Source organism: Tachyglossus aculeatus, chromosome 2 (genome assembly GCF_015852505.1).
Source record: "Tachyglossus aculeatus isolate mTacAcu1 chromosome 2, mTacAcu1.pri, whole genome shotgun sequence".
Taxonomy (NCBI): domain Eukaryota; kingdom Metazoa; phylum Chordata; class Mammalia; order Monotremata; family Tachyglossidae; genus Tachyglossus; species Tachyglossus aculeatus.
The window spans coordinates 139807103-139833990 of NC_052067.1; the positions used below are offsets into that span (position 1 = coordinate 139807103).

The following is a 26888-nucleotide window of genomic DNA, read 5'->3' on the forward strand; positions in this document are numbered from 1 at the left end:
GCGTGGACTTGATGATCAGGGGACTGAGCACCCGGCCGTCGGGGAGCCGCTTGGGAGGGGTGCACGGGGAGCAGACGATGGGCTTGAAATGGTTGAGCTCCTCGGAGATGCTGTCGTTGCTCTCTGGGCTGACGGAGCACTCGGGCCTGTGCAGGGTGGACGACAGCGAGCCCAACGGCGGCCGAGAAGCGGCCCACAGGTCGGGAGCCGAGAGGCAGCGGTTGTTCTGGGTGGACAGCAGGACCCCCGCCAAGGGGGTGGACCCCGGGGTCGCCGCCGGCACCTGCAAGGGAGACGAGGCAACCTATAGCCTGAGCGAGCTGGGCCTCGGAGCCGCAAAGGACCGTCCGGCGTTAAAATCCGGAGGGCGGACAATGGGAAAGCGTATCGACTGGGGGCCGGGAGAGAGGGAGGGAAAGGGAAGACAGAGGGGGGCAGGGAAGGGGGGGGAAGGAGATGAGGAGAGGGGAAGAGGAGGAGGGGGAGAGGGAAAGAAGAGAGGGAGGGAAGGAGGGAGAGAGAGGAAGAGAGGGAGGAAGAAAAGGAGAGAGAGGGAGAGAGAGGGAGAGAGAATGGGGGGGAGGGAGGGAGAGACATAGAGAGAAAGAGTGTCCATGGGGAGAAGTATTCCAGTTTTACGGGCCCCTTCCCATCCCCTGGAAGACACTACTCTATAATAATATTAATAATATAATAATAATAATGATGGCATTTGTTAAGCGCCTACTATGTGCAAAGCACTGTTCTAAGCGCTGGGGGGATACAAGGTAATCAGGGTTGTCCCACTTGGGGCTCACAGTCTTAATCCCCATTTTACAGACAGGGTAACTGAAGCGAGAGAAGTGACTTGCCCAAGGTCACACAGCAGACATGTGGCGGAGCCAGGATTCGAACCCATGACTGCTGACTCCCAAGCCTGGGCTCTTTCCACTGAGCCACGCTGTTTCTCAGCTATGAACAGCAACCTCACTGATCCATCGATTGATAAGCGTGATTTATTGAGTGGTTACTAAGTTGGCAGACATAGATAAGCAGTGTGGCTCAGTGGAAAGAGCCCGGGCTTTGGAGTCAGAGGTCATGGGTTCAAATCCTGGCTCCGCCAATTGTCGGCTGTGTGACTCTGGGCAAGTCCCTTATCTTCTCTTTGCCTCAGTTACCTCATCTGTAAAATGGGGATTAAGTCTGTGAGCCTCCGTGGGACAACCTGATCACCTTGTAACCTCCCCAGCGCTTAGAACAGTGCTTTGCACATAGTAAGCGCTTAATAAATGTCATCATCATCAGTCGTTATCTTTATAAATTAGGGATGGGCCTCCTGGGGGAGTCAGGATACCATTTCATGGATCGGGGGAGGCTTGGCCTAGAACCCCGTGGGCCCATGTGGGATAGGAACTGTGTCCAACCTGATTACCTTCTATCTACCCCACTCATTCAATCATATTTATTGAGCGCTTACTATGTGCAGAGCACTGTACTAAGCGTTTAGGAAGTACAAATCGTCAACAGCGCTTAGAAGACGGCTCAACACAGAGTAAAGCGCTTAACTGAAGCCCTAATTCATTCATTCAATCGTATTTATTGAGTGCTGACTGAGTGCAGAGCACTGTACTGAGCGCTTGGAAAGCACAAGTTGGCAACATATAGAGACGGTCCCTACCCAACAACGGGCCCTAATGATCATAATCACCCCAAGCATCCCCAAATCTATGACTCGTGCGGGGAGAGGCCCAGGGCTTCTTGGCTTTCCCGAGATTCTCAGATCCGGAAGAGGTCCAGAACGGCTCCAGTGACATTCATTCATTCATTCGTATTTATTGAGCGCTTACTGTGTGCAGAGCACTGGACTAAGCGCTTGGGAAGTCCAAGCTGGCAACATCTAGAGACGGTCCCTACCCAACAGCGGGCTCACAGTCTAGAAGGGGGAGACGGAGAACAAAACAAAGCATATTTGGGAAGCAGGGAAGCAGCGTGGCTCAGTGGAAAGAGCACGGGCTTTGGAGTCAGAGGTCAGGGGTTCAAATCCCGGCTCCGCCACTTGTCATCGGTGTGACTTTGGGCAAGTCACTTAGCTTCCCTGTGCCTCAGTTCCCTCATCTGGAAAATGGGGATTAAGACTGTGAGCCCCCCGTGGGACAACCTGATCACCTTGTAACCTCCCCAGCGCTTAGAACAGTGCTTTGCACATAGTAAGCGCTTAATAAATGCCATCATTATTATTATATTAACAAAATAAAATAAATAGAATAAATGTGTACAAATAAAATAAGTAAATAGAGTAATAAATAAATGTGTACAAACAAAATAAGTAGAGTAATAAATACGTACAAACATATATACATATATACAGGTGCTGTGGGGAGGGGAAGGAGGTAAGATGGGGGGATGGGGAGGGGGAGGAGGGGGAGAGGAAGGAAGGGGCTCAGTCTGGGAAGGCCTCCTGGAGGAGGTGAGCTCTCAGGAGGGCTTTGAAAGGACAGAGGAGGCTCCCACTTGGAATTAGCAGATACGCCAGGCAACCGCCCACCACACCACAAGTCGTGGGGGGCCAAAGTCGTGCTTCTGTGGCCTAAACCTCCGCCTCCCCTTTACTGTTGACTCGCAGACACTTACGGAAAGGCAGAAGTGGTCTTTGGGCCAAAATAATTGCCCACCCTTGCCCTAAAGCTAGCTCTCTTCCTCCCTTCAAAGCCCTACCGAGAGCTCACCTCCTCCAAGAGGCCTTCCCACACTGAGCCCCCTTTTTCCTCTCCTCCTCCCCATCCCCCCCGGCCCTACCTCCTTCCCCTCTCCACAGCCTTTGTATATATATTTGTACAGATTTATCGTTCTATTTATTTTACTTATACATATTTACTACTCTATTGATTTTGTTAGTGATGCGCATAGAGCTTTAATTCTAGGCGGGGGCCCTTCGTGGCTCAGTGGAAAGAGCCCGGGCTTTGGAGTCAGAGGTCAGAGGTTCAAATCCCGGCTCCGCCAATTGTCAGCCGTGTGACTTTGGGCAAGTCACTTCACTTCTCTGGGCCTCAGTGACCTCATTTGTAAAATGGGGATTAAGACTGTGAGCCCCAGGTGGGGCAACCTGATCACCTTGTAACCTCCCCAGTGCTTAGAACAGTGCTTTGCACATAGTGAGCGCTTAATAAATGCCATCATTATTATTATTATGGGGATTAAGACTGTGAGCCCCAGGTGAGGCAACCTGATCACCTTGTAACCTCCCCAGCGCTTAGAACAGTGCTTTGCACATAGTAAGCACTTAATAAATGCCATTATTATTATTATGGGGATTAAGACTGTGAGCCCCAGGTGGGGCAACCTGACCACCTTGTAACCTCCCCAGTGCTTAGAACAGTGCTTTGCACATAGTGAGCGCTTAATAAATGCCATTATTATTATTATTATTATTATTATTATTATTTTTATGGGGATTAAGACTGTGAGCCCCAGGTGGGGCAACCTGATCACCTTGTAACCTCCCCAGCGCTTAGAACAGTGCTTTGCACATAGTAAGCGCTTAATAAATGCCATCATTATTATTATTATTATTATTATTATTATTATGGGGATTAAGACTGTGAGCCCCAGGTGGGGCAACCTGATCACCTTGTAACCTCCCCAGCACTTAGAACAGTGCTTTGCACATAGTAAGCGCGTAATAAATGCCATTATTATTATTATCATTATTATTTGTTCTGATGACTTTGACCCCTGTCTACATGTTTTGTTTTGTTGTCTGTCTTCCCCCTTCTAGGCTGTGAGCCCGTTGTTGGGGAGGGACCATCTCTATATGTTGCTGACTTGTACTTCCCAAGTGCTTAGCACAGTGCTCTGCACACAGTAAGCGCTCAATAAATACGATTGACTGAATGAATGAATGAATAAAGCCTCATCCGTCAGAGAAGCAGCATGGCTCAGTGGAAAGAGCCCGGGCTTTGGAGTCAGAGGTCGTGGGTTCAAATCCCAGCTCCGCCACTTAGCTGTGTGACTTTGGGCAAGTCACTTAACTTCTCTGGGCCTCAGTTACCTCATCTGGAAAATGGGGATTAAGATTGTGAGCGCCACATGGAACAACCTGATCACCTTGTATCCTCCCCAGCGCTTAGAACAGTGCTTCGCACAAAGTAAGCGCTTAACCAATACCATCATTATTATTATTATTATCATCTCGGCTCCACCAACTGTCAGCTGCGTGACTTTGGGCAAGTCACTTAACCTCTCTGTGCCTCAGTTACCTCATGCGTAAAATGGGGATTAAAACGGTGAGCCCTCCCGTGGGCCAACCTGATCACCTTGTAACCTCCCCAGTGCTCAGAACAGTGCTTCGCACACAGTAAGCGCTTAACAAATAAGCAGCGTGGCTCAGTGGAAAGAGCCCGGGCTTTGGAGTCCGAGGTCAGGGGTTCAAATCCCGGCTCCGCCACTTGTCAGCTGGGTGACCTTGGGCAAGTCACTTCACTTCTCTGTGCCTCAGTTACCTCATCTGTAAAATGGGGATGATGACTGTGAGCCTCATGCGGGACAACCTGATCACCTTGTATCCCCCCAGCGCTTAGAACAGTGCTTTGCACATAGTAAGCGCTTAACAAATGCCATTTAAAAAAAAAAAAAAAAAATACCACCATCATCACTGGGGAACGCCTGAAGTCCCAGCCGTGTAAGTTTTGATTCGCTTTTAGCTTTCACCCGTTATTGAAAGGGAAAGGGAAAGACTCCCAAGTCTCAGCTGGGAATTCATTCAGCCAGTCAATCGTATTTATTGAGCGCTTAAGGTGTGCAGAGCACTGTACTAAGCGCTTGGGAAGTCCAAGTTGGCAACATATAGAGACGGTCCCGACTTGACAACGGGCTCACGGTCTGGGAATGCTGGCGGATAGCTAATTGCTCTCTCATCTGCTCCCCTCCTCTTTCCCCCATCCCGTCCCGAAGAATGGCTCCCGGCCGGCGGCTGGCCCCCGTCCCTCGGTTTCTCTCTCTGGGGGGAGAAGTACCTTTGTCTTCTTGGCGGGCGGCCGCTTCAGCCGGCTCTTTCCTCTCTCTGGAGCCGTGTCGTTGCAACTCTGGCTCCTCTCCATTTTAGAATGGAGGTTCCTAATCAGACAGACAAAAAAAAGGAAGAAAGCGACAAAAGGCAGCGTTAGATTTTTCCACCTGGAATGCTGGGGAGGGGGGGGGCGTCAAGACGGATAAACATTAAAAACCTTTCCGGCACTTACCGTTCCCGGTTCTAACAAATGACTGGTATAATCATCATAATAATAAGAGGTGTTACATTGTGCTCTCCCAAGCGCTTAGTAATAACAATAATTGGCATTTAAGTGCTTACTATGTGCAAAGCACTGTTCTACACAGTGCTCTGCGCACGGTAAGTGCTCAATAAATACTATCGACTGACCGGCTATTGCCGCCAACCGGTGAATAATAATAATAATGGTATTTATTAAGCGCTTACTATGTGCAAAGCACTGTTACAAGGTGGTTACAAGGTGATCAGGTTGTCCCACGGGGGGGCTCACAGTCTTCATCCCCATTTTAATAATAATAATAATGATGATGGCATTTATTAAGTGCTTACTACGTGCAAAGTACTGTTCTAAGCGCTAGGGTGGTCACAAGGTGATCAGGTTGTCCCACGGGGGGGGCTCACAGTCTTCATCCCCATTTTAAGAATAATAATAATAATAATGATGGTATTTGTTAAGTGCTTACTATGTGCAAAGCACTGTTCTAAGTGCTAGGGTGGTTACAAGGTGATCAGGTTGTCCCACGGGGGTGCTCACAGTCTTCATCCCCATTTTAATAATAATAATAAGCCCTCAGGGTGGTACAAGGTGATCAGGTTGTCCCACGGGTTGCTCACAGTCTTCATCCCCATTTTAATAATAATAATAATAATAATAATGATGGTATTTGTTAAGCGCTTACTATGTGCAAAGCACTGTTCTAAGCGCTAGGGTAGTTACAAGGTCATCAGGTTGTCCCACGGGGGTGCTCACAGTCTCCATCCCCATTTTAATAATAATAATAATAATAATGATGGTATTTGTTAAGCACTTACTATGTGCAAAGCACTGTTCTAAGTGCTAGGGTGGTTACAAGGTAATCAGGTTGTCCCACAGGGGGCTCACAGTCTTCACCCCCATTTTAATAATAATAATAATAATAATAATAATGATGGCATTTATTAAGCGCTTACTATGTGCAAAGCACCGTTCTAAGCGCTAGGGTGGTTACAAGGTGATCAGGTTGTCCCACGGGGGGCTCACAGTCTTCATCCCCATTTTACAGATGAGGTAACTGAGGCACAGAGAAGTGACTTGCCCAAAGTCACACCGTACTTGAGTGAGTTCAACAAGACAGAAACAGGAGACAAGTTCCCTGCTCGTAATCAATCGTATTTATTGAGCGCTTACTGTGTGCAGAGCACTGTACTAAGCGCTTAGCAAACTGTGCCATGAGTCGTTCCTCCCCATTTTCATATCGGTGTCGGGTCTCAACCCTGGCTTTCTCACCAATAAAATCACCGGGCCAGAGGACCATAAAATGCTTAATCAACACACTCGTCCAAGCGAGGAATCTCCCTCTCTTTTCCTTTCACTGCATGAGCTCACTGTTGGGCACTGTTCTAAGTGCTAGGGTGGTTACAAGGTCATCAGGTTGTCCCACGGGTGTGCTCACAGTCTTCATCCCCATTTTAATAATAATAATAATGATAATGATGGCATTTATTAAGTGCTTACTATGTGCAAAGCACTGTTCTAAGCGCTAGGGTGGTTACAAGGTCATCAGGTTGCCCCACGGGTGTGCTCACAGTCTTCACCCCCATTTTAATAATAATAATAATAATGATGGCATTTATTAAGCGCTTACTATGTGCAAAGCACTGTTCTAAGTGCTAGGGTGGTTACAAGGTGATCAGGTTGCCCTATGGGGGGCTCACAGTCTTCATCCCATTTTAATAATAATAATAATAATAATGATGATGGTATTTGTTGGGTAGGGACCGTCTCTATATGTTGCCAACTTGTACTTCCCAAGTGCTTAGTGCAGTGCTCTACACACAGTAAGCGCTCAATAAATACGACTGAACGAATGAATTCGTTAAGCGCTTCCTCTGTGTAAGCCACTGTACGGAGCGCTGGAGATGTCTCTCTTTATTGCTGTATTGTACTTTCCCAAGCGCTTAGTACAGTGCTCTACACACAGTAAGCGCTCAATAATAATAACATTAATAATAATGATGGTATTTATTAAGCGCTTTCTATGTGCTAAGCGCTGGGGGAGATGAAAGGTAATCAGGTTGTCCCACGTGGGGCTCACAGTCTTAATCCCCATTTTACAGATGAGGGAACTGAGGCACAGAGAAGTGGCTTGCCCAAAGTCACCCAGCTGACAAGTGGTGGAGCCGGGATTAGAATAATAATAATAATGATAATAATGGCATTTCTTAAACACTTACTATGTGCCAAGCGCTGTTCTAAGCGCTGGGGGGATACAAGGTAATAAGGTTGTCCCATGTGGGGCTCACAGTCTTCACCCCCATTTTACAGATGAGGGAACTGAGGCCCGGAGAAGTGAAGTGACTTGCCCAGAGTCACCCAGCTGACAAGTGGCGGAGCCGGAATTAGAACCCACGACCTCTGACTCCCAAGCCCGGGCTCTTTCCACTGAGCCACGCTGCTTCTCAAATACGACTGAATGGATGAATACAAGTTAATCAGACGGGACTTCCGAGGGAGAACAGGTATTGAATCCCCAGGGTGGATACCGTCCCTGCCCCACATGGGGCTCGCAACTCTAATCCCCATTTTACAGCTGAGGTAACTGAGGCCCGGAGAAGTGAAGCGACTTGCCCAAAGTCACACAGCTGACAGTTGGCGGAGCCGGGATTTGAACCCAAGTCCTCTGACTCCGAGGCCCGTGCCCTATCCACAAGGCCGTGCTGCTTCTCGGAAGAAAGCGCTGCTGTAAGGAAAGGGGCCGGTTGAAATTTCCACTACTGTAAAGTGTTTAAGAAATGCCATTATTATTATTATTATTATTATTATTCTAATCCCAGCTCCGCCACTTGTCAGCTTTGTGACTTTGGGCAAGCCACTTCTCTGTGCCTCAGTTCCCTCATCTGTAAAATGGGGATTAAGACTGTGAGCCCCACGTGGGACAACCTGATTACCTTTCATCTCCCCCAGCGCTTCGCACATAGAAGGTGCATAACAAATGCCATCATTATCATTAATATTAATCAATCTATCAATCGTATTTATTGAGCGCTTACTGTGTGCAGAGCACTGTACTAAGCGCTTGGGAAGTACAAGTTGGCAACATATACAGACAGTCCCTACCCAACAGCGGGCTCACAGTCTAAAAGGGGATGACAGAGAACAAAACGAAACATACTAACAAAATAAAATCAATAGAATAGATATGTACAAGTAAAATAAATAGAGTAATAAATATGTACAAACATATATCCATATATACAGGTGCTGTGGGGAAGGGAAGGAGGTAAGATGGGGGGGATGGAGAGGGGGACGAGGGGGAGAGGAAGGATTACTACTACTACTACTAAAATTTCCACTACCGAAATGATTCCGGAGAATCAATCAATCAATCATATTTATTGAGCGCTTACTATGTGCAGAGCACTGTACTAAGCACTTGGGAAGTACAAACTGGCAACATATAGGGACAGTCCCTACCCAACATTGGGCTCACAGTCTAAAAGAATCAGCCTGGTTGGAGGCACGTCTGCTCACAACCAACGGCAACGGGAGGAGGCGGTTGATCCACCCGAAACGTGGGCTAGAGGATTTTGGACTTTTAGCACGTAGAGACCCAGGGCTACAGACAACACAGAGCTGAGTCCCCAAAAAGGTTTCAGAAAAGACGTCCTGGAGGCAAAGACAAATTCCCGTTTTGGCAAGGGATCGGCAGACGGGCAGGAAAATCAACGGCAACCGGGGATTTCGGAGCTGGATGGGAACGCCAATCCTCCCCCTCTCCATCCCCCCACCGCCTTACCTCCTTCCCTTCCCCACAGCACCTGTATATATGTTTGTACATACTTATTACTCTATTTATTTTACTTGTACATATTTATTCTATTTATTTTATTCTGTTAGTATGTTTTGTTTTGTTCTCTGTCTCCCCCTTCTAGACTGTGAGCCCACTGTTGGGTAGGGACCGTCTCTATATGTTGCCAACTTGGACTTCCCAAGCGCTTAGTACAGTGCTCTGCACACAGTCCCATCCCCCCCATCTTACCTCCTTCCCTTCCCCACAGCACCTGTATATATGTATATTTGCTTGCACAGATTTATTACTCCATTTAACTTGTACATATCTATTCTATTTATTTTATTTTGTTAGTATGTTTGGTTTTGTTGTCTGTCTCCCCCTTCTAGACTGTGAGCCCACTGTTGGGTAGGGACTGTCTCTATGTGTTGCCGACTTGTACTTCCCAAGCGCTTACTACAGTGCTCTGCACACAGTAAGCGCTCAATAAATACGATTGATTGATTGATATATGTTTGTACGTATTTATTACTCTATTTTACTTGTACATATCTATTCTATTTATTTTATTTTGTTAGTATGTTTGGTTTTGTTGTCTGTCTCCCCCTTCTAGACTGTGAGCCCACTGTTGGGTAGGGACTGTCTCTATGTGTTGCCGACTTGGACTTCCCAAGCGCTTACTACAGTGCTCTGCACACAGTAAGCGCTCAATAAATACGATTGATTGATTGATATATGTTTGTACGTATTTATTACTCTATTTATTTTACTTGTACATATCTACTCTATTTATTTTATTTTGTTAGTAGGTTTGGTTTTGTTCTCTGTCTCCCCCTTCTAGACTGTGAGCCCGCTGTTGGGTAGGGACCGTCTCTATGTGTTGCCAACTTGGACTTCCCAAGCGCTTAGTACAGTGCTCTGCACACAGTAAGTGCTCAATAAATATGATTGATATATGTTTGTACGGATTTATTACTCTATTTTACTTGTACCTATTTATTCTATTTATTTAATTCTGTTAATCTGTTTTGTTTTGTTCTCTGTCTCCCCCTTCTAGACTGTGAGCCCGCTGTTGGGGAGGAACCGTCTCTATGTGTTGCCGACTTGTACTTCCCAAGTGCTTAGTACAGTGCTCTGCACACAGTAAGCGCTCAATAAATACGATTGATTGATATATGTTTGTACGGATTTATTACTCTATTTACTTGTACCTATTTATTCTATTTATTTTATTCTGTTAATATGTTTTGTTTTGTTCTCTGCCTCCCCCTTCTAGACTGTGAGCCCACTGTTGGGTAGGGATCATCTCTATGTTGCCAACTTGTACTTCCCAAATGCTTAGTACAGTGCTTTGCACACAGTAAGCGCTCAATAAATACGATTGATTGATTGATATATGTTTGTATGTATTTATTACTCTATTTATTTTACTTGTACCTATTTATTCTATTTATTTTATTCTGTTAATTTGTTTTGTTCTCTGTTTCCCCCTTCTAGACTGTGAGCCCACTGTTGGGTAGGGACCGTCTCTAGATGTTGCCAACTTGGACTTCCCTAGCACTTAGTACAGTGCTCTGCACACAGTAAGCGCTCAATAAATACGATGGAATGAATGAACCAAACCAAAGCGCTCAATAAATACGATTGAATGAATGAATGAATGAACCAAACCAAACTTGGCTGAGGAAGAAAAGAGCGATTTGATTTAGAAGTTTTAAACATCAAAGTAACTCCCTGGGGCAAGTAACAAGAGAAACATCGTGGTCCGGTGGATAGAGCATGGGTTTGGGAGTCAGAAGGACGGCTAGGTTCTATTCTATTTATTTTATTTTGTTAGTATGTTTGGTTTTGTTCTCTGTCTCCCCCTTTTAGACTGTGAGCCCACTGTTGGGTAGGGACCGTCTCTATATGTTGCCAATTTGTACTTCCCAAGCGCTTAGTACAGTGCTCTGCACACAGTAAGCGCTCAATAAATACGACTGATGATTCCGGCTCCGCCACCTATCTTCTATGCGACTTTGGGAGAGTCACTTCACTTCCCTGGGCCTCAGTTACCTCACCCGTAAAATGGGGATGAAGATTGTGAGCCCCGTGTGGGACATGGACTGTGTCCAACCTGATTAGCTTGCACCTTCCCCAGCTCTTAGTACACTGCCTGGCACAGAGTAATCAATTGATGCTATTTATTGAGTGCTTATAGTGTACCAGGGCATGGTACTAAGCACTTGGGAAAGTACAATATAACAGAGTTGATAGGCACATTCCCTAGCCACAAAGCAGCGCGGCTCAGTGGAAAGAGCCCGGGCTTTGGAATCAGAGGTCACGGGTTCAAATCCCGGCTCCGCCAATTGTCAGCTGTGTGACTTTGGGCAAGTCACTTCACTTCTCTGGGCCTCAGTTCCCTCATCTGTAAAATGGGGATTTTTTTTCATTCATTCAATCGTATTTATTGAGTGCTTACTGTGCGCAGAGCACTGTACTAAGCGATTAAGAGTGTTAGCCCCCCGTGGGACAACCTGATCACCTTGTAATTTACCCAGCGCTTAGAACAGTGCTTTGCACATAGTAAGCGCTTAATAAATGCCATCATCATCGTCATGATCACCTTGTAACCTCCCCAGCACTTAGAACAGTGCTTTGCACATAGTAAACGCTTAATAAATGCCATCATCATCATGATCACCTTGTAACCTCCCCAGCGCTTAGAACAGTGCTTTGCACATAGTAAGCGCTTAATAAATGCCATCATCATCATCATGATCACCTTGTAACCTCCACAGCGCTTAGAACAGTGCTTTGCACATAGTAAGCGCTTAATAAATGCCATCATCATCATGATCACCTTGTAACCTCCCCAGCGCTTAGAACAGTGCTTTGCACATAGTAAACGCTTAATAAATGCCATCATCATCATCACCACAAAGAACTTACCGTCTGGGGTGGAGGGTGGTTTACTACAGTCTAGTAAGCGTTCAATACAGCGCACTTATGAAGCACTTAAATACCATTAAAATAAAAACAATTCATAACCAAGAGTTTCTGCATGGCCAACTCCCTGGTCTCCAAACAGCAGGACTGAACCGATTTTCCCAAGAGGGAACGCTGGTCCCATTTCGGATCCAGTGGGAATCCTCCTGGATTCATTCCACCTTAAGGTCGGAAACTGTCCGAGAGATGCAGAAAATGTCTGCGCTTGGGAATGTTGGCGGTTTCAATAATAATAATAATAATGATGGCGTTTGTTAAGCGCTTACTGTGTGCCAAGCACTGTTCTAAGCGCTGGGGGGGATACAAGGTGATCAGGTTGCCCCACGTGGGGCTTACAGTCTTCATCCCCATTTTCCAGATGAGGTCACTGAGGCTCCAGAGAAGTGAAGTGACTTGCCCAAGGTCACACAGCAGACATAATAATAATAATAATGATGACATTTATTAAGCGCTATGTGCAGAGCACTGTTCTAAGCGCTGAGGAGGTTACAAGGTGATCAGGTGTCCCACGTGGGGCTCACAGTCTTAATCCCCATTTTACAGATGAGGTAACTGAGGCACAGAGAAGTTAAGTGATTTGTCCAAAGTCACACAGCCGACGATTGGTGGAGCCGGGATTCGAACCCATGACCTCTGACTCCAAAGCCCGGGCTCTTTCCACTGAGCCACACTGCTTCTCACTGAGCCACACTGCTTTTTGATTATTGTAATCAATAATCAATAATAATAATAATAATCAAAACGTATTGACTGTGGGCAAAGCACTGCGCTAAGCGCTTGGGAGACTACCATAAAACTGCGTTGGTAGCCACGTTCCCTGCCCACAATGAGCTTACGGTCTAGAAGTAATAATGATAATGGCACTTGGGAAGCACTTACTTTGTGCCAGGCACTGTTCTAAACACCGGGGGAGATTCAAGTTAATCAGGTTGGACACGGTCCTTATGATGGGATTTATTAAGCGCTTACTATGTGCAAAGCACTGTTCTAAGCGCTGGGGAGGTTACAAGGTAATCGGGTTGCCCCACAGGGGGCTCACAGTCTTAATCCCCATTTGACAGATGAGGGAACTGAGGCTCAGAGAAGTGAAGTGACTTGTCCAAGGTGACACAGCAGACATGTGGCGGAGCCGGGATTCGAACCCAGGACCTCAGACTCCAAAGCCTGTGCTCTTTCCACTGAGCCACGCTGCTTCCTTGGTCCTTGTCCCGTGGGGCTCCTTGTCTAAGGAGGAGGGAATAAGATCCTCCGGAAGCTCCTTGTGGGCGGGGAACGTGGCTACCTAATCTGATACTCTGTGCTCTCCCACTGACCGACTGATCGAGCTCTCTTCCTCCCTTCGAATCAATCAATCAATCGTATTTATTGAGCGCTTACTATGTGCAGAGCACTGTACTAAGCGCTTGGGAAGTACAAATTGGCAACATATAGAGACGGTCCCTACCCAACAGTGGGCTCACAGTCTAAAAGACCCCCGGAGACCTCTCAAAGCCCTCCGGAGAGCTCACCTCCTCCAGGAGGCCCTCCCACATTACGCCCCCTCCTTCCTCTCCCCCTCCCCATCCCCCTTCTAGACTGTGAGCCCGTTGTGGAGTCGGGACCGTCTCTATATGTTGCCAACTTGGACTTCCCAAGCGCTTAGTACAGTGCTCTGCACACAGCAAGCGCTCAATAAATACGATTGAATGAATGAATGCATCCCCCCGCCTTACCTCCTTCCCCTCCCCACAGCACCCGTATATATGTTTCTACAGATTGATTATTTATTTGACTGGTACATATTTACTACTCTACATCAATCAATCATATTTATTGAGCGCTTACTGTGTGCACAGCACTGTACTAAGCGCTTGGGAAGTACAAGTTGGCAACACACATTTTAACTCCCAGTAGCTTAGATATGTGAACATTCGATAGTTTTTCATCTCCTTTCCCATGAAGATAAGCCAATGGCAGCAGTACTTTGGGGCTCAGTCAATCAATCAATCAATCGTATTTATTGAGCGCTTACTGCGTGCACAGCACTGTACTAAGCGCTTGGGAAGTACAAGTTGGCAACATATAGAGATGGTCCCTACCCAACAGTGGTCTCACAGTCCTTAGTCTTGCAAAGGGTACAGCAGCGTGGCTTAGTGGCAACAATCCGGGCTTGGGAGTCAGAGATCATGGGTTCTAATCCTGGCTCCGCCCCTTGTCAGCTGTGTGACCTTGGGGAAGCCACTTCACTACTCTGCGCCTCAGTTCCCTCATCTGTAAAATGGGGATGAAGACTGGGAGCCCCCCCCCGTGGGACAGCCTGATTACCTTGTATCTACCCCAGCGCTCAGAACGGCTTGGCACGTAGTAAGCGCTTAACAAATACCATCATTATGATTATTATTATTAATGACGGGGGGAATGTTTAAAGCTCTGTTTAAAATTAGTTCTTTCCTGTGAATCGATGCCTTACCATGGCAGGCTCAGAACAGCTTGGCACATAGTAAGCGCTTAACAAATACCATCATTATGATGATTATTATTAATGACAGGGGGGATGTTTAAAGCTCTGTTTAAAATTAGTTCTTTCCTGTGAATTGACGCCTTACCGTGGCAGGAGAGTTCGCGTACGCCAATGAAGCTTAGGGCTATGCCACTGAGAGGCATTCGTTAATGATGTGCAGACAGCTATAATTCCATTTACTCTGACGGTTTTGACGACTGTCTCCATGTTTTGTTGGCCGTCTCCCCCTTCTAGACTGTGAGCCCGCTGTTGGGTAGGGACCGTCTCTAGATGTTGCCAACTTGGACTTCCCAAGCGCTTAGTACAGTGCTCTGCACACAGTAAGCGCTCAATAAATACAATAAGTGCTTAATATTCCCCTCTGCCGTACCCATTTTCCTTTCACTCATTCATTCATTCATCCATATTGCCTAGACCGTGAGCCCACTGTTGGGTAGGGACCGCCTCTAGATGTTGCCAACTTGGACTTCCCAAGCGCTTAGTACAGTGCTCTGCACACAGTAAGCGCTCAATAAATACAATAAGTGCTTAATATTCCCCTCTGCCGTACCCATTTTCCTTTCACTCATTCATTCATTCATCCATATTGCCTAGACCGTGAGCCCACTGTTGGGTAGGGACCGTCTCTAGATGTTGCCAACTTGGACTTCCCAAGCGCTTAGTACAGTGCTCTGCACACAGTCAGCGCTCAATAAATACGATTGATGATGATGATGATGATGACCGCCTCTAGATGTTGCCGACTTGTATTTCCCAAGCGCTTCGTACGGTGCTCTGCACACAGTAGGCGCTCAATAAATACGACTGAATGAATGAATGAAAGGGAGCCTAATAAGCACCCCCTGTACCATCTTTTCCAGCTCAACAGAGATGCTCAGCTCTCAGGACGCCCTCCATTCACTAATGCCTTTCCGGGGGCACGCACAGTCACCATCTCTCCCTACTTACTGGACCTCCCGGGAAAGGAGAGAAGGGGAGGTGGAAGGATGGAGGGGGATGAAGGGGAGGTGAGGGAATCTCTTAGGAAGCAGCGTGGGAGTCAGGAGGACCCGGGCTATAATCCTGCCTTTGCCATTTGCCTGCTGTGTGACCTTGGGCGAGTCATTTCTCGACTGTGAGCCCACTAGATGTTGCCAACTTGTACTTCCCAAGCGCTTAGTACAGTGCTCAATCAATCAATCATATTTATTGAGCGCTTACTGTGTGCAGAGCACTGTACTAAGCCCTTGGGAAGTCCAAGCTGGCAACAGTGGCTTCACAGTCTAGAAGGGGGAGACAGAGGACAAAACCAAACATATTAACAAAATAAAATAAATAGAATAGATATGTACAAGTAAAATAAATAGAGTAATAAATCCTTACAAACATATATACAGGTGCTGTGGGGAAGGGAAGGAGGTAAGACGTGGGGATGGACGGGGGGGCGAGGGGGAGATAAATACAATAAATATGATACGATACATAATATCGCATACGATAAATATGATAAATCAATAAATACGACTGATTGATTGATTGATTGATTTCACTTCTCTGGGCCTCAGGTACCTCATCTGTAAAAAGGGGGCGAAGATTGAGCCCTACGAGGAACTGGGACTGTGTCCAATCTAATTACCTTGGAGAAGCAGCGTGGCTCAGTGGAAAGAGCCCGGGCTTGGGAGTCAGAGGTCATGGGTTCAAATCCCCACTCCGCCAATTGTCAGCTGGGTGACTTTGGGCAAGCCACTTCACTTCTCTGCGCCTCAGTTCCCTCATCTGTAAAATGGGGATTAAGACTGTGAGCCCCCCGTGGGACAACCTGATCACCTTGTAACCTCCCCAGTGCTTAGAATAGTGCTTTGCACATAGTAAGCACTTAATAAATGCTATCATTACCTTGTATCTACCCCAGTGCTTACTACAGAAGAAGCGTGGCTCAGTGGAAAGAGCACGGGCTTTGGAGTCGGAGGACATGGGTTCGAATCCCAGCTCCGCCACCTGTCTGCTGTGTGACCTTGGGCAAATCACTTACCTTCTCTGAGCCTCAGTTACCTCATCTGTAAAATGGGGATTGACTGTGAGCCCCTCGTGGGACAAGGTGATCAACCTGTCTCCCCCCCAGCACTTAGAACAGTGCTTTGCACATAGTAGGCACTTAACAAATGCCATTTTATATATATATATATACACATATATATATATATGTATATATACAGCACCTGAAACATAGTATACCAATACCACAATTATTAATTATTACTATTATTGCTATTCCTGCTCCATTCTAGGCATCCCCTCATAACAATAATAATAATAATACTGGTATTTGTTATGCTCTTACTATTTGCCAGGCACTGTACTGAGCGCTGGGGTGAACACAAGCAAATCGGGTAGGATACAGTCCCTATCCCTCATGGGGCTCTCACAGTCTCAATCCCCATTTTTCCGATGAAAAGCAGAGAAACCGCACGGATAGAGCCCGGGCCTGAGAGTCAGAAGGTCATGGGTTCTAATCCCGGCTCCACCACCAGTCTGCTGTGTGACCTTGGGCAAGTCACTTCGCTTCTCTGGGCCTCAGTTCCCTCATCTGGAAAGTGGGGATCGAGACTGTGAGCCCTACGTGGGACGGGGGCTGTGCCCAACCCGATTTGCTTGTATCCACCCCAGCGCTTAGTACAGTGCCTGACACGTAGTAAGCGCTTAACAAATACCCTAATCATCAGATGAGGTAACTGAGGCACAGAGAAGGGATGTGACTGCCCAAGGTCACACAGCGGACAAGTGGCAGAGCCGGGGAGGAGAATCCATAACCATCTGAACCCCGGGTACGTGCTCTATCCACTACGCCATGGCCTCACATTCTCAGAGGTGAGAGCGACAGAAGGAGAGAAGAGAAGGCCCTAATGAGAGCTCACCTCCTCCAGGAGGCCTTCCCAGACTGAGCCCCCTCCTTCCTCTTCCCCTCCTCCCCCTCCCCATCCCCCCCGCCTTACCTCCTTCCCTTCCCCACAGCACCTGTATATATGTTTGTACGGATTTATTACTCTACTTGTACATATTTATTCTACTTATTTTATTCTGTTAATATGTTTTGTTTTGTTCTCTGTCTCCCCCTTCTAGGCTGTGAGCCCACTGTTGGGTTGGGACCGTCTCTATATGTTGCCCAACTGTACTTCCCAAGCGCTTAGTACAGTGCTCTGCACACAGTAAGCACTCAAATACAATTGATTGATTGATTCTAGACTGGGAGCCCACTGTTGGGTAGGGACCGTCTCTATATGTTGCCCAACTGTACTTCCCAAGCGCTTAGTACAGTGCTCTGCACACAGTAAGGGCTCTATATGTTGTCAACTTGTACTTCCCAAGCGCTTAGTACAGTGCTCTGCACACAGTAAGCGCTCAAATACAATTGATTGATTGATTCTAGACTGGGAGCCCACTGTTGGGTAGGGACCGTCTCTATATGTTGCCCAACTGTACTTCCCGAGCGCTTAGTACAGTGCTCTGCACACAGTAAGCGCTCAAATACAATTGACTGATTGATTCTAGACTGGGAGCCCACTGTTGGGTAGGGACCGTCTCTATATGTTGCCCAGTTGTACTTCCCAAGTGCTCAGTACAGTGCTCTGCACACAGTAAGCGCTCAAATACATATTTATTACTCTATTTATCTATTTTACTTGTACATATCTATTCTATTTATTTTATTTTGTTAGTATGTTTGGTTTTGTTCTCTGTCTCCCCTTTTAGACTGTGAGCCCACTGTTGGGTAGGGACTGTCTCTTTATATTGCCAATTTGTACTTCCCAAGCGCTTAGTCCAGTGCTCTGCACATAGTAAGCGCTCAATAAATATGATTGATGATGATGATGATGAAATACAACTGACTGATTCTAGACTGTGAGCCCACTGTTGGGTAGGGACCGTCTCTATATGTTGCCCAATTGTACTTCCTGAGCACTTAGTCCAGTGCTCTGCACACAGTAAGCGCTCAATAAATACGATTGAATGAATGAATGAGGACAGAGACAGCTCAGAGTTGAGAGAGAGACAGAGGGAGAGACTGAGAGGGAGACAGAGATAGATCGATTTCTGCCGTGTCCCCTTCCCCTCTCCTTCCTGCCCCTCACGGATCCGGAGTCGGGAATAGTGAGAATTGTGTAGGCCTCAATAGCCGGAAGAGGGGCAGCGCTTGGGTGGGCTGGGAAGCTCTACCTAATAGGTTACAAGGTGATGAGGTTGTCCCACACGGGGCTCACAGTCTTAATCCCCATTTTACAGATGAGGGAACTGAGGCCCAGAGAAGTGAAGTGACTGGCCCAAAGCCACCCAGCTCACAAGTGGCGGAGATGGGATTAGAACCCATAGTAATAATAATAATGGCATTTATTAAGCACTTACTATGTGCAAAGCAATGTTCTAAGCGCTGGGGAGGTTACAAGGTGATGAGGTTGTCCCACGGGGGGCTCACAGTCTTAATCCCCATTTTACAGATGAGGGAACTGAGGCCCAGAGAAGTGAAGTGACTGACCCAGAGCCACACAGCTCACAAGTGGCGGAGGCGGGATTAGACCCCTTAATCATAATAATAATAATGACATTTATTAAGCGCTTACTATGTGCAAAGCACTGTGCTAAGCGCTGGGGAGGTTACAAGGTGATCAGGTTGTCCCTCGTGGGGCTCACAGTCTTAATCCTTGTTTTACAGACAAGGGAACTGAGGCCCAGAGAAGTGAAGTGACTTCCCCAAAGCCACTTAGCTCACAAGTGGCGGAGGTGGGATTATGCAGCAGCGTGGCTCAGTGGAAAGAGCACCGGCTTTGGAGTCAGAGGTCATGGGTTCAAATCCCGGCTCCGCCAATTGTCAGCTGTGTGACTTTGGGCAAGGCACTTCACTTCTCTGCGCCTCAGCTCCCTCATCTGTAAAATGGGGATTAAAACGGTGAGCCCCCTGTGGGACAACCTGATCACCTTGTAACCTCCCCAGCACTTGGAACAGTGCTTTGCACATAGTAAGCGCTTAATAAATGCCATTATTATTATTATTATTATTATGAGAAGCAGCGTGGCTCAGTGGGAAGAGCAACGGGCTTTGGAGTCAGAGGTCATGGGTTCAAATCCCGGCTCCGCCACTTGTCCGCTGTGTGATTATGGGCAAGTCACTTAACTTCTCTGGGCCTCCGTTACCTCATCTGTAAAATGGGGATTAAAACTGTGAGCCCCCCCATGGGACAACCTGATCACCTTGTAACCTCTCCTAGGGCTTAGAACAGTGCTTTGCACATAGTAAGCGCTTAATAAATCATCATCACCAATTGTATTTATTGAGCGCTTACTGTGTGCAGAGCACTGTACTAAGCGCTTGGGAAGTACAAATTGGCAACATATAGAGACAGTCCCTACCCAACAGTGGGCTCAATGCCATCATTATTATTATTGTTATAAGAACCCATGACCTCTGACTCCAAAGCCCGGGCTCTTTTCATTGAGCCACGCTGCCTCTCGATAATCGATGAATGTACAGTGGAATAGCATTACCTTAAAGAGCTACGGATCGGTATAAATAAATGTAAAGTGCTGGAGATAACTGGTTTGATTTGTACATATTTATTCTACTTATTTTCTTTTGTTAATATGTTTTGTCTTGTTGCCTGTCTCCCCCTTCTAGACTGCGAGCCCGCTGTTGGGGAGGGACCGTCTCTAGATGTTGCCAACTTGGACTTCCCAAGTGCTTAGTCCAGTGCTCTGCACACAGTAAGCGCTCAATAAATACGATTGATGATGATGATGATGATTTGCCAGGCCAGTGGGCGAGAACTGGGCAGGGGAACGGAAGCCGGCCGCGCCCCAGAGGGCCACGGGACGCAATTTAACAAAATGGAATCAATCAATCGTATTTATTGAGCGCTTACTGTGGGCAGAGTACTGGACTAAGCGCTTGGGAAGTCCAAGCTGGCAACATCTAGAGACGGTCCCTACCCAACAGTGGGCTCACGGTCTCCAAAACGAGGGTGTCGCGTTCGGGTCATTAACTTCTCGTCGACCTAGGTCTTTCCGCTCCTCCCACTGCCCCGTCCTCCCTAAAAGCCGCTCGGTCAATTTGGGTCCAAAAACAAGGGCGGAGGTCCTGCCTCAGACCCGGGGCGTCTTCGGCTTCAGGTTGTCAGTCGGTCAATCACACCAACTTGTCCTTCCCAAGCGCTCTGCACACCGTCAGCGCTCAATAAATATGATTGAATGAATGAATCACACTCATTCAGTCATATTTATTGAGCGCTGACGGCGTGCAAAGCCCTCTAATAATAATAATAATGATGGCATTTATTAAGCGCTTACTATGTGCAAAGCACTGTTCTATGCGCTGGGGAGGTTACAAGGTGATCAGGTTGTCCCACAGGGGGGCTCACAGTCTTCACCCCCATTTTACAGATGAGGGAACTGAGGCCCAGAGAACTGACTTGCCCAAAGTCACACAGCTGACAGTTGGTGGAGCCGGGATTCGAACCCATGACCTCTGACTCCAAAGCCCGGGCTCTTTCCACTGATCCACACTGCTTCTCTGCTAAGTGCTTGGGAGGGTACAATGTAACGATTAACGGACGCATTCCCCGCCCACAACGAGCTTGCGGTCTAGAGGGGGAGATGGACATTCATAGAATGTATATATGTATATATGCTTGTACATATTTATTACTCTATTTATTTTACTTGTACATATCTATTCTATTTATTTTATTTTGTTAGTATGTTTGGTTTTGTTCTCTGTCTCCCCCTTTTAGACTGTGAGCCCTCTGTTGGGTAGGGACTGTCTCTATATGTTGCCAATTTGTACTTCCCAAGCGCTTAGTACAGTGCTCTGCACACAGTAAGCGCTCAATAAATACGATTGATGATGATGATGATGACTGTCTCTATATGTCGCCAACTTGTACTTCCCAAGCGCTTAGTACAGTGCTCTGCACACAGTAAGCGCTCAATAAATACGATTGATGATGATGACGATGATGATAGAAATAAATAAATGACAGATACGGACATAAATGCCGTGGGGATGAATACAGGGAGCGAGTGTGCTCTGCACACAGTAAGCGCTCAATAAATAAATACGACTGACTAAGTCAGGGTGACGCAGAAGGGAGCGGGAGAAGAGGAAAGGGGGGCTTAGTCAGGGAAGGCTTCTTGGAGGAGATGGGCTTTCAATAAGGCTTTGAAGGGCGGGGAGAGTAATTGCCCGTGGAATTTGAGGGACGGAGGATGATCCAGCCCAGAGGGAGGATTGATCCGTTACCGTGTGCAGGGAGCACTGTACTAAGCGTTTGGGAGGGTACAATCTAACAAGACAGACACCTTCCCTGCCCACAAGAAGCTTCCAGTCTAGACTGGAGAGCTGCACACCAGTCTGGTTTAGCGAGGGATCGAACAATCAATCAGTGGTTTCTACCAAGCGCTTCCTGCATGCAGGGCACCATCCTGAGTGTTTGGGAGAGGACCGGGCAACAGAGGCGGTAAATAATACATCACGATGGCATTTAAGCGCTTACTATGTGCTTACACTGTTCTAAGCGCTGGGGGGGACACAGGGTGATGAGGTTGTCCCACGTGGGGCTCACAGCCTTAATCCCCATTTTCCAGATGAGCGAACGGAGGGTCAGAGAAGTGAAGTGACTCGCCCAGGGTCACAAAGCAGACCCGCGGCGGAGCCGGGATTAGAACCCATGACCTCTGGCTCCCGAGCCCGGGCTCTTTCCGCTGAGCCACGTTCGGTTCCCTGCCCACAGCGGAATGCCAGCGGCTGCTTAAGGCTTCTCCTTAAGGTGCTGTTTGCTTCTCTCCGGTTGCTCCGGTTCAGTTCACCTCACGTCGGTTTTCTGGGCAGGGACCGTGTAGACAGCAGCCGCGGGAGATGCTCTGCACGCAGTCAGCGCTCAATAAATCCGATCGATGATGATGACAGAAATAAATAAATGACAGATACGGACATAAACGCTGCGGGGCATTTCAAATCTTGCGAAAGAGAAAAGGGGATTTCACAGATCCTCCACTTTCCAAATGGCAACCACATCTTCCCTCCTAGAGCCGTTAAATTTAAGGAACGGAAAAACACCCGCAACAACGGGCAAAGGAGTGGGAAGATTATAATCCAACCGCACAAAACGAACCAACGAAAAACTGCCAGGATCTCTCTTTTTAGATGAATATCTGCGAGACAGCGTCTGAAGGGGAAAAGACTCTGTAACAGGGGAAACGTGGACCTTTCAAAAAACAAATATGCTGGGCTTTTCGCAATCTATTTTTCTGTTCCTTTCATGCTAAAAGACCTCAACTGTTCTGTTTCCAGAGTGCAATCTGGGATTAATCTATTTATTTTTCTTAACAAAGGAATAAAGTGCGTTTACTAGACAACAATGCAAGGCGGACTCGTTATTATCAAAATTCACCTTCCCATCCCAAGAACCAAATGTTGTCAGTGAGATGCTTTCGGAAAGGGGCATCCTATCCTCTGCACTAATAATGATAATAATAATAATAATAATAATAATAATAATAATAATAATAATAGCATTTGTTAACCTTTTCAAAATTAACCTTCCCATCCCAAGAACTAAATGTTGTCAGTGAGATGCTTTCGGAAAGGGGCAAGTCACTTCACTTCTCTGTGCCTCAGTTCCCTCATCTGCATAATGGGGATTCAATATAGGATTCAAAATAGGATTCCATGGGGATTGTATATAGCTATAATTCTATTTATTCTGATGGTATTGACACCTGTCTGCTTGTTTTGTTTTGTTGTCTGTCTCCCCCTTCTAGACTGTGAGCCCACTGTTGGGTAGGGACTGTCTCTATGTGTTGCCAATTTGTACTTCCCAAGCGCTTAGTACAGTGCTCTGCACATAGTAAGCGCTCAATAAATACGATTGATTGATTGATTGATTAAGCGCTTACTATGTGCCAAGCACTGTTCTAAGCACTGGGGAGGATACAAGGTGATCAGGTTTGTCCCACATGGGGCTCACAGTCTTCATCTCCATTTTACAGATGAGGGAACTGAGGCCCAGATAAGTGAAGTGACTCGCCCAAAGTCACACAGCTGACTGGCAGAGCCGGGATTCGAACCCATGACCTCTAACTCCCAAGCCCAGGCTCTTTCCGCGGAGCCACGCTGCTTCTCAACTGTACTAACTGTACTATTAGTGAGCGCTTAGTACAGTGCTCTGCACGCAGTGAGCGCCCAATAAGTACGACTGAATAAATCAATGGATGACCCGGCACACTCTTGGATGCTTAAAGAAACAGAAGATCCATGTTATTTTGAAATGCGTTAGGTTTTGGGAGCATTTACCCACAAGAAAATTCCAAACGAGTGTTCCCAAAACGAATCAGTACAGTCAATGCTCAATCCTTGGAGCTAATGAGGGCAGCAGTGGAAGCAGAAATGGGGAAAGGAGGGGATAGTAACACAAATGAAACAAATGAAAAATAAAAATAATAACTGGGGTATTTGTTAGGCGCTTAGTGTGTGCCAGATACTGTACTAGGCCCCTGGGGTGGATCCAACGTATCGAATCCCCCATTTTACAGATGATGTCCCTGAGGCCCAGAGAATTCAAGTGACTTGCCCAAGGTCACACAGCAGACCAGTGGCAGAGCTGGGATCAGGACCCCAGGCCTTCTGATTCCCAGGCCTGTGGTTCTATCCACCGCACCACGGATGTTTTGTGCGCCAAAAAGAATTTCGTTCCAGTCCCTTGAGAAGGGAAAAGATAATACATTCAGATAATCATCATCATCATCTTCATCATCAATCGTATTTATTGAGTGCTTACTATGTGCAGAGCACTGTACTAGGCGCTTGGGAAGTACAAATTGGCAACATATAGAGACAGTCCCTACCCAACAGTGGGCTCACAGTCTAAAAGGGGGAGACAGAGAACAAAACCAAACATACTAACAAAATAAAATAAATAGAATAGATAATATAATATGTATAATAGAATACGATAATATAATACAATAATATGATTGATTGATTGATAATATCAGAAAACACAGAAGCAGCGTGGCTCAGTGGAAAGAGCATGGGCTTTTGGAGTCGGAGGTCATGGGTTTGAATCCCGGCTCTGCCAACTGTCAGCTGTGTGACTTTGGGCAAGTCACTTCACTTCTCCATGCCTCAGTTCCCTCATCTGTAAAATGGGGATGAAGACTGCGAGCCCCCCGTGGGACAACCTGATCACCTTGTAACCTCCCCAGCGCTTAGAACAGGGCTTCGCTTAATAAATGCCATCATTATTATTATTATTATTCTTAAAAACAAAACAACACAACCGCCCCCCCCGCCACAATGCACCTATGCTTTCTTTTCCAAGTTCAAGTTAATTTAGAAAGTGGAAACAGCCTCAAGTTATTTATATTTGTCAATAATAATAATAATGATAATAATAATAATAATAATGATAGCATTTATTAAGCACTTACTATGTGAAAAGCACTGTTCTAAGCGCTGGGGAGGTTACAAGGTGATCAGGTTGTCCCACGGGGGGGGCTCACAGTCTTAATCCCCATTTTACAGATGAGGTAACTGAGGCGCAGAGAAGTTGAAGTGACTTGCCCAAAGTCACACAGCTGGCAATTAGTAGAGCTGGGATTTGAACCCATGACCTCTGACTCCAAAGCCCGGGCTCTTTCCACTGAGCCACACTGCTTCTCCAGCATCAACAAGTGGCACCGGGGAAGACGTGCTCTCTGTGACTCCACGCTGGCTCTGTGATGGACGATGTGACTGAACATAGATAAGCGGCGTGCCTAATGGTTAGAAAGCCCAGGCCTCAAAGTCAGGAGGACCTGGGTTCTAATCTTGGCTCAGCCACTTGTCTGCTGTGTGACCTGAGGCAGGTCACGTCACTTCTCTGTGCCTCAGCTGCCTCATCCGTCGAACGGGGATTGAGACTGTGAGCCCCGTGTGGGACAAGGACTGTGTCCACCTCATTAGCTTGTATCTAAGCAGCGTGGCTCAGTGGAAAGAGCCCGGGCTTTGGAGTCAGAGGTCATGGGTTCAAATCTCGGCTCTGCCAATTGTTGGCTGTGTGACTTTGGGCAAGTCACTTCACTTCTCGGGGCCTCAGTTCCCTCATCTGTCAAATGGGGATGAAGACTGTGAGCCCCCCTTGGGACAACCTGATCACCTTGTAACCTCCCCAGTGCTTAGAACAGTGCTTTGCATATAGTAAGCGCCTAGTAAATGCCATAATTATTATTATTATCTGATGCTGGCTGAGCATCTCTGTATTACAGCACCACAATGAGACGGAAGCTGTGGCCAGATGGTCTTCCACCTGTGCTTGTCCTTGTGATGCCAGGGAGTAGAAGACTAATATCACTATTAAATGGTAAGGAAAATTATCGAGACACCTGGCCGCACGGGCTTGGGAGTCGGAAGGAGCTGGGTTCTAATCTTGGCTCCGCTACTTCTCTGCTGTGCGACCTCGGGCAAGACGCTTCCCTTTGCTAAGCCGCAGTTACATCATCTGTAAAATGGGGATTGCATTCCTTCATTCATCAATCGCATTTGTGGAGGAATAGCTGGGGGGGCAGAGCTTGGGGGACTGAGTGCTTGGGAGAATACGATTTAACAGGAAACAGAAACATTTTTACTGGGAGCCCCATGTGGGGCAGGGGGCTGTGTCCCCCCTGATTTGCTTATAACCACCCCAGAGCTTAATACAGTGCCTGGCACACAGTAAGAGCTTAACACATACCGTTAAAAAAATGTGCAAAAATACCATTAAAAAAACTTGCAAAACTGTCCCACGTTTTTGCATAATTTTTGGAACATTACAACAGGGGTGGGACTATTAAATGGGGTGATATTAGAATTAAGTAGAGCCAAAAAGGGAGGAGGAAAAAAGGGGGGAAAAAAAGAAGGAAAGGATAGGAGAAGGCAGAGACTGGAAAGAGGGCACTTGTATTCCCCCAAGGGCTGCATGTAATAGATACTCCATGAATTCACCCCTCCCCGCATAAAGCAGAGTGGCCTATTGGAGACAGCACAGGCCTGGGAGTTGGAAGGGCCTGGGTTCTAATCCTGCCCCGCCATTTGTCTACTGTGAGACCGTGGGCAAGTCACTTCACTTCTCAGTCCCAGACTGAGCCCCCTCCTTCCTCTCCCCTTCCTCCCCCTCTCCATCCCCGCCACGTTACATCCTTCCCCGCCCCACAGCACCTGTATATATGTTTGTACGTATTTATTACTCTATTTATTTTACATGTACATATCTTCTCTATTTATTTTATTTTGTTAATACGTTTTTGTTTTGTTCTCTGTCTCCCCCTTCTAGACTGTGAGCCCACTGTTGGGTAGGGACCGTCTTGATATGTTGCCAACTTGGACTTTCCAAGCGCTTAGTAC

At 46.9% G+C, this 26888-nt stretch overlaps 1 protein-coding gene across 1 annotated transcript in view; it reads right to left on the bottom strand.

Annotated features, from left to right (window-relative positions):
• RNF169 (ring finger protein 169) overlaps window positions 1–26888 on the bottom strand; it is a 132698-nt gene that overhangs the window by 2062 nt on the left and 103748 nt on the right. The window contains 2 exon segments of the mRNA XM_038765151.1: window positions 2–283; window positions 4992–5091. Coding sequence (XP_038621079.1) covers window positions 2–283; window positions 4992–5091 — 382 coding nt within the window.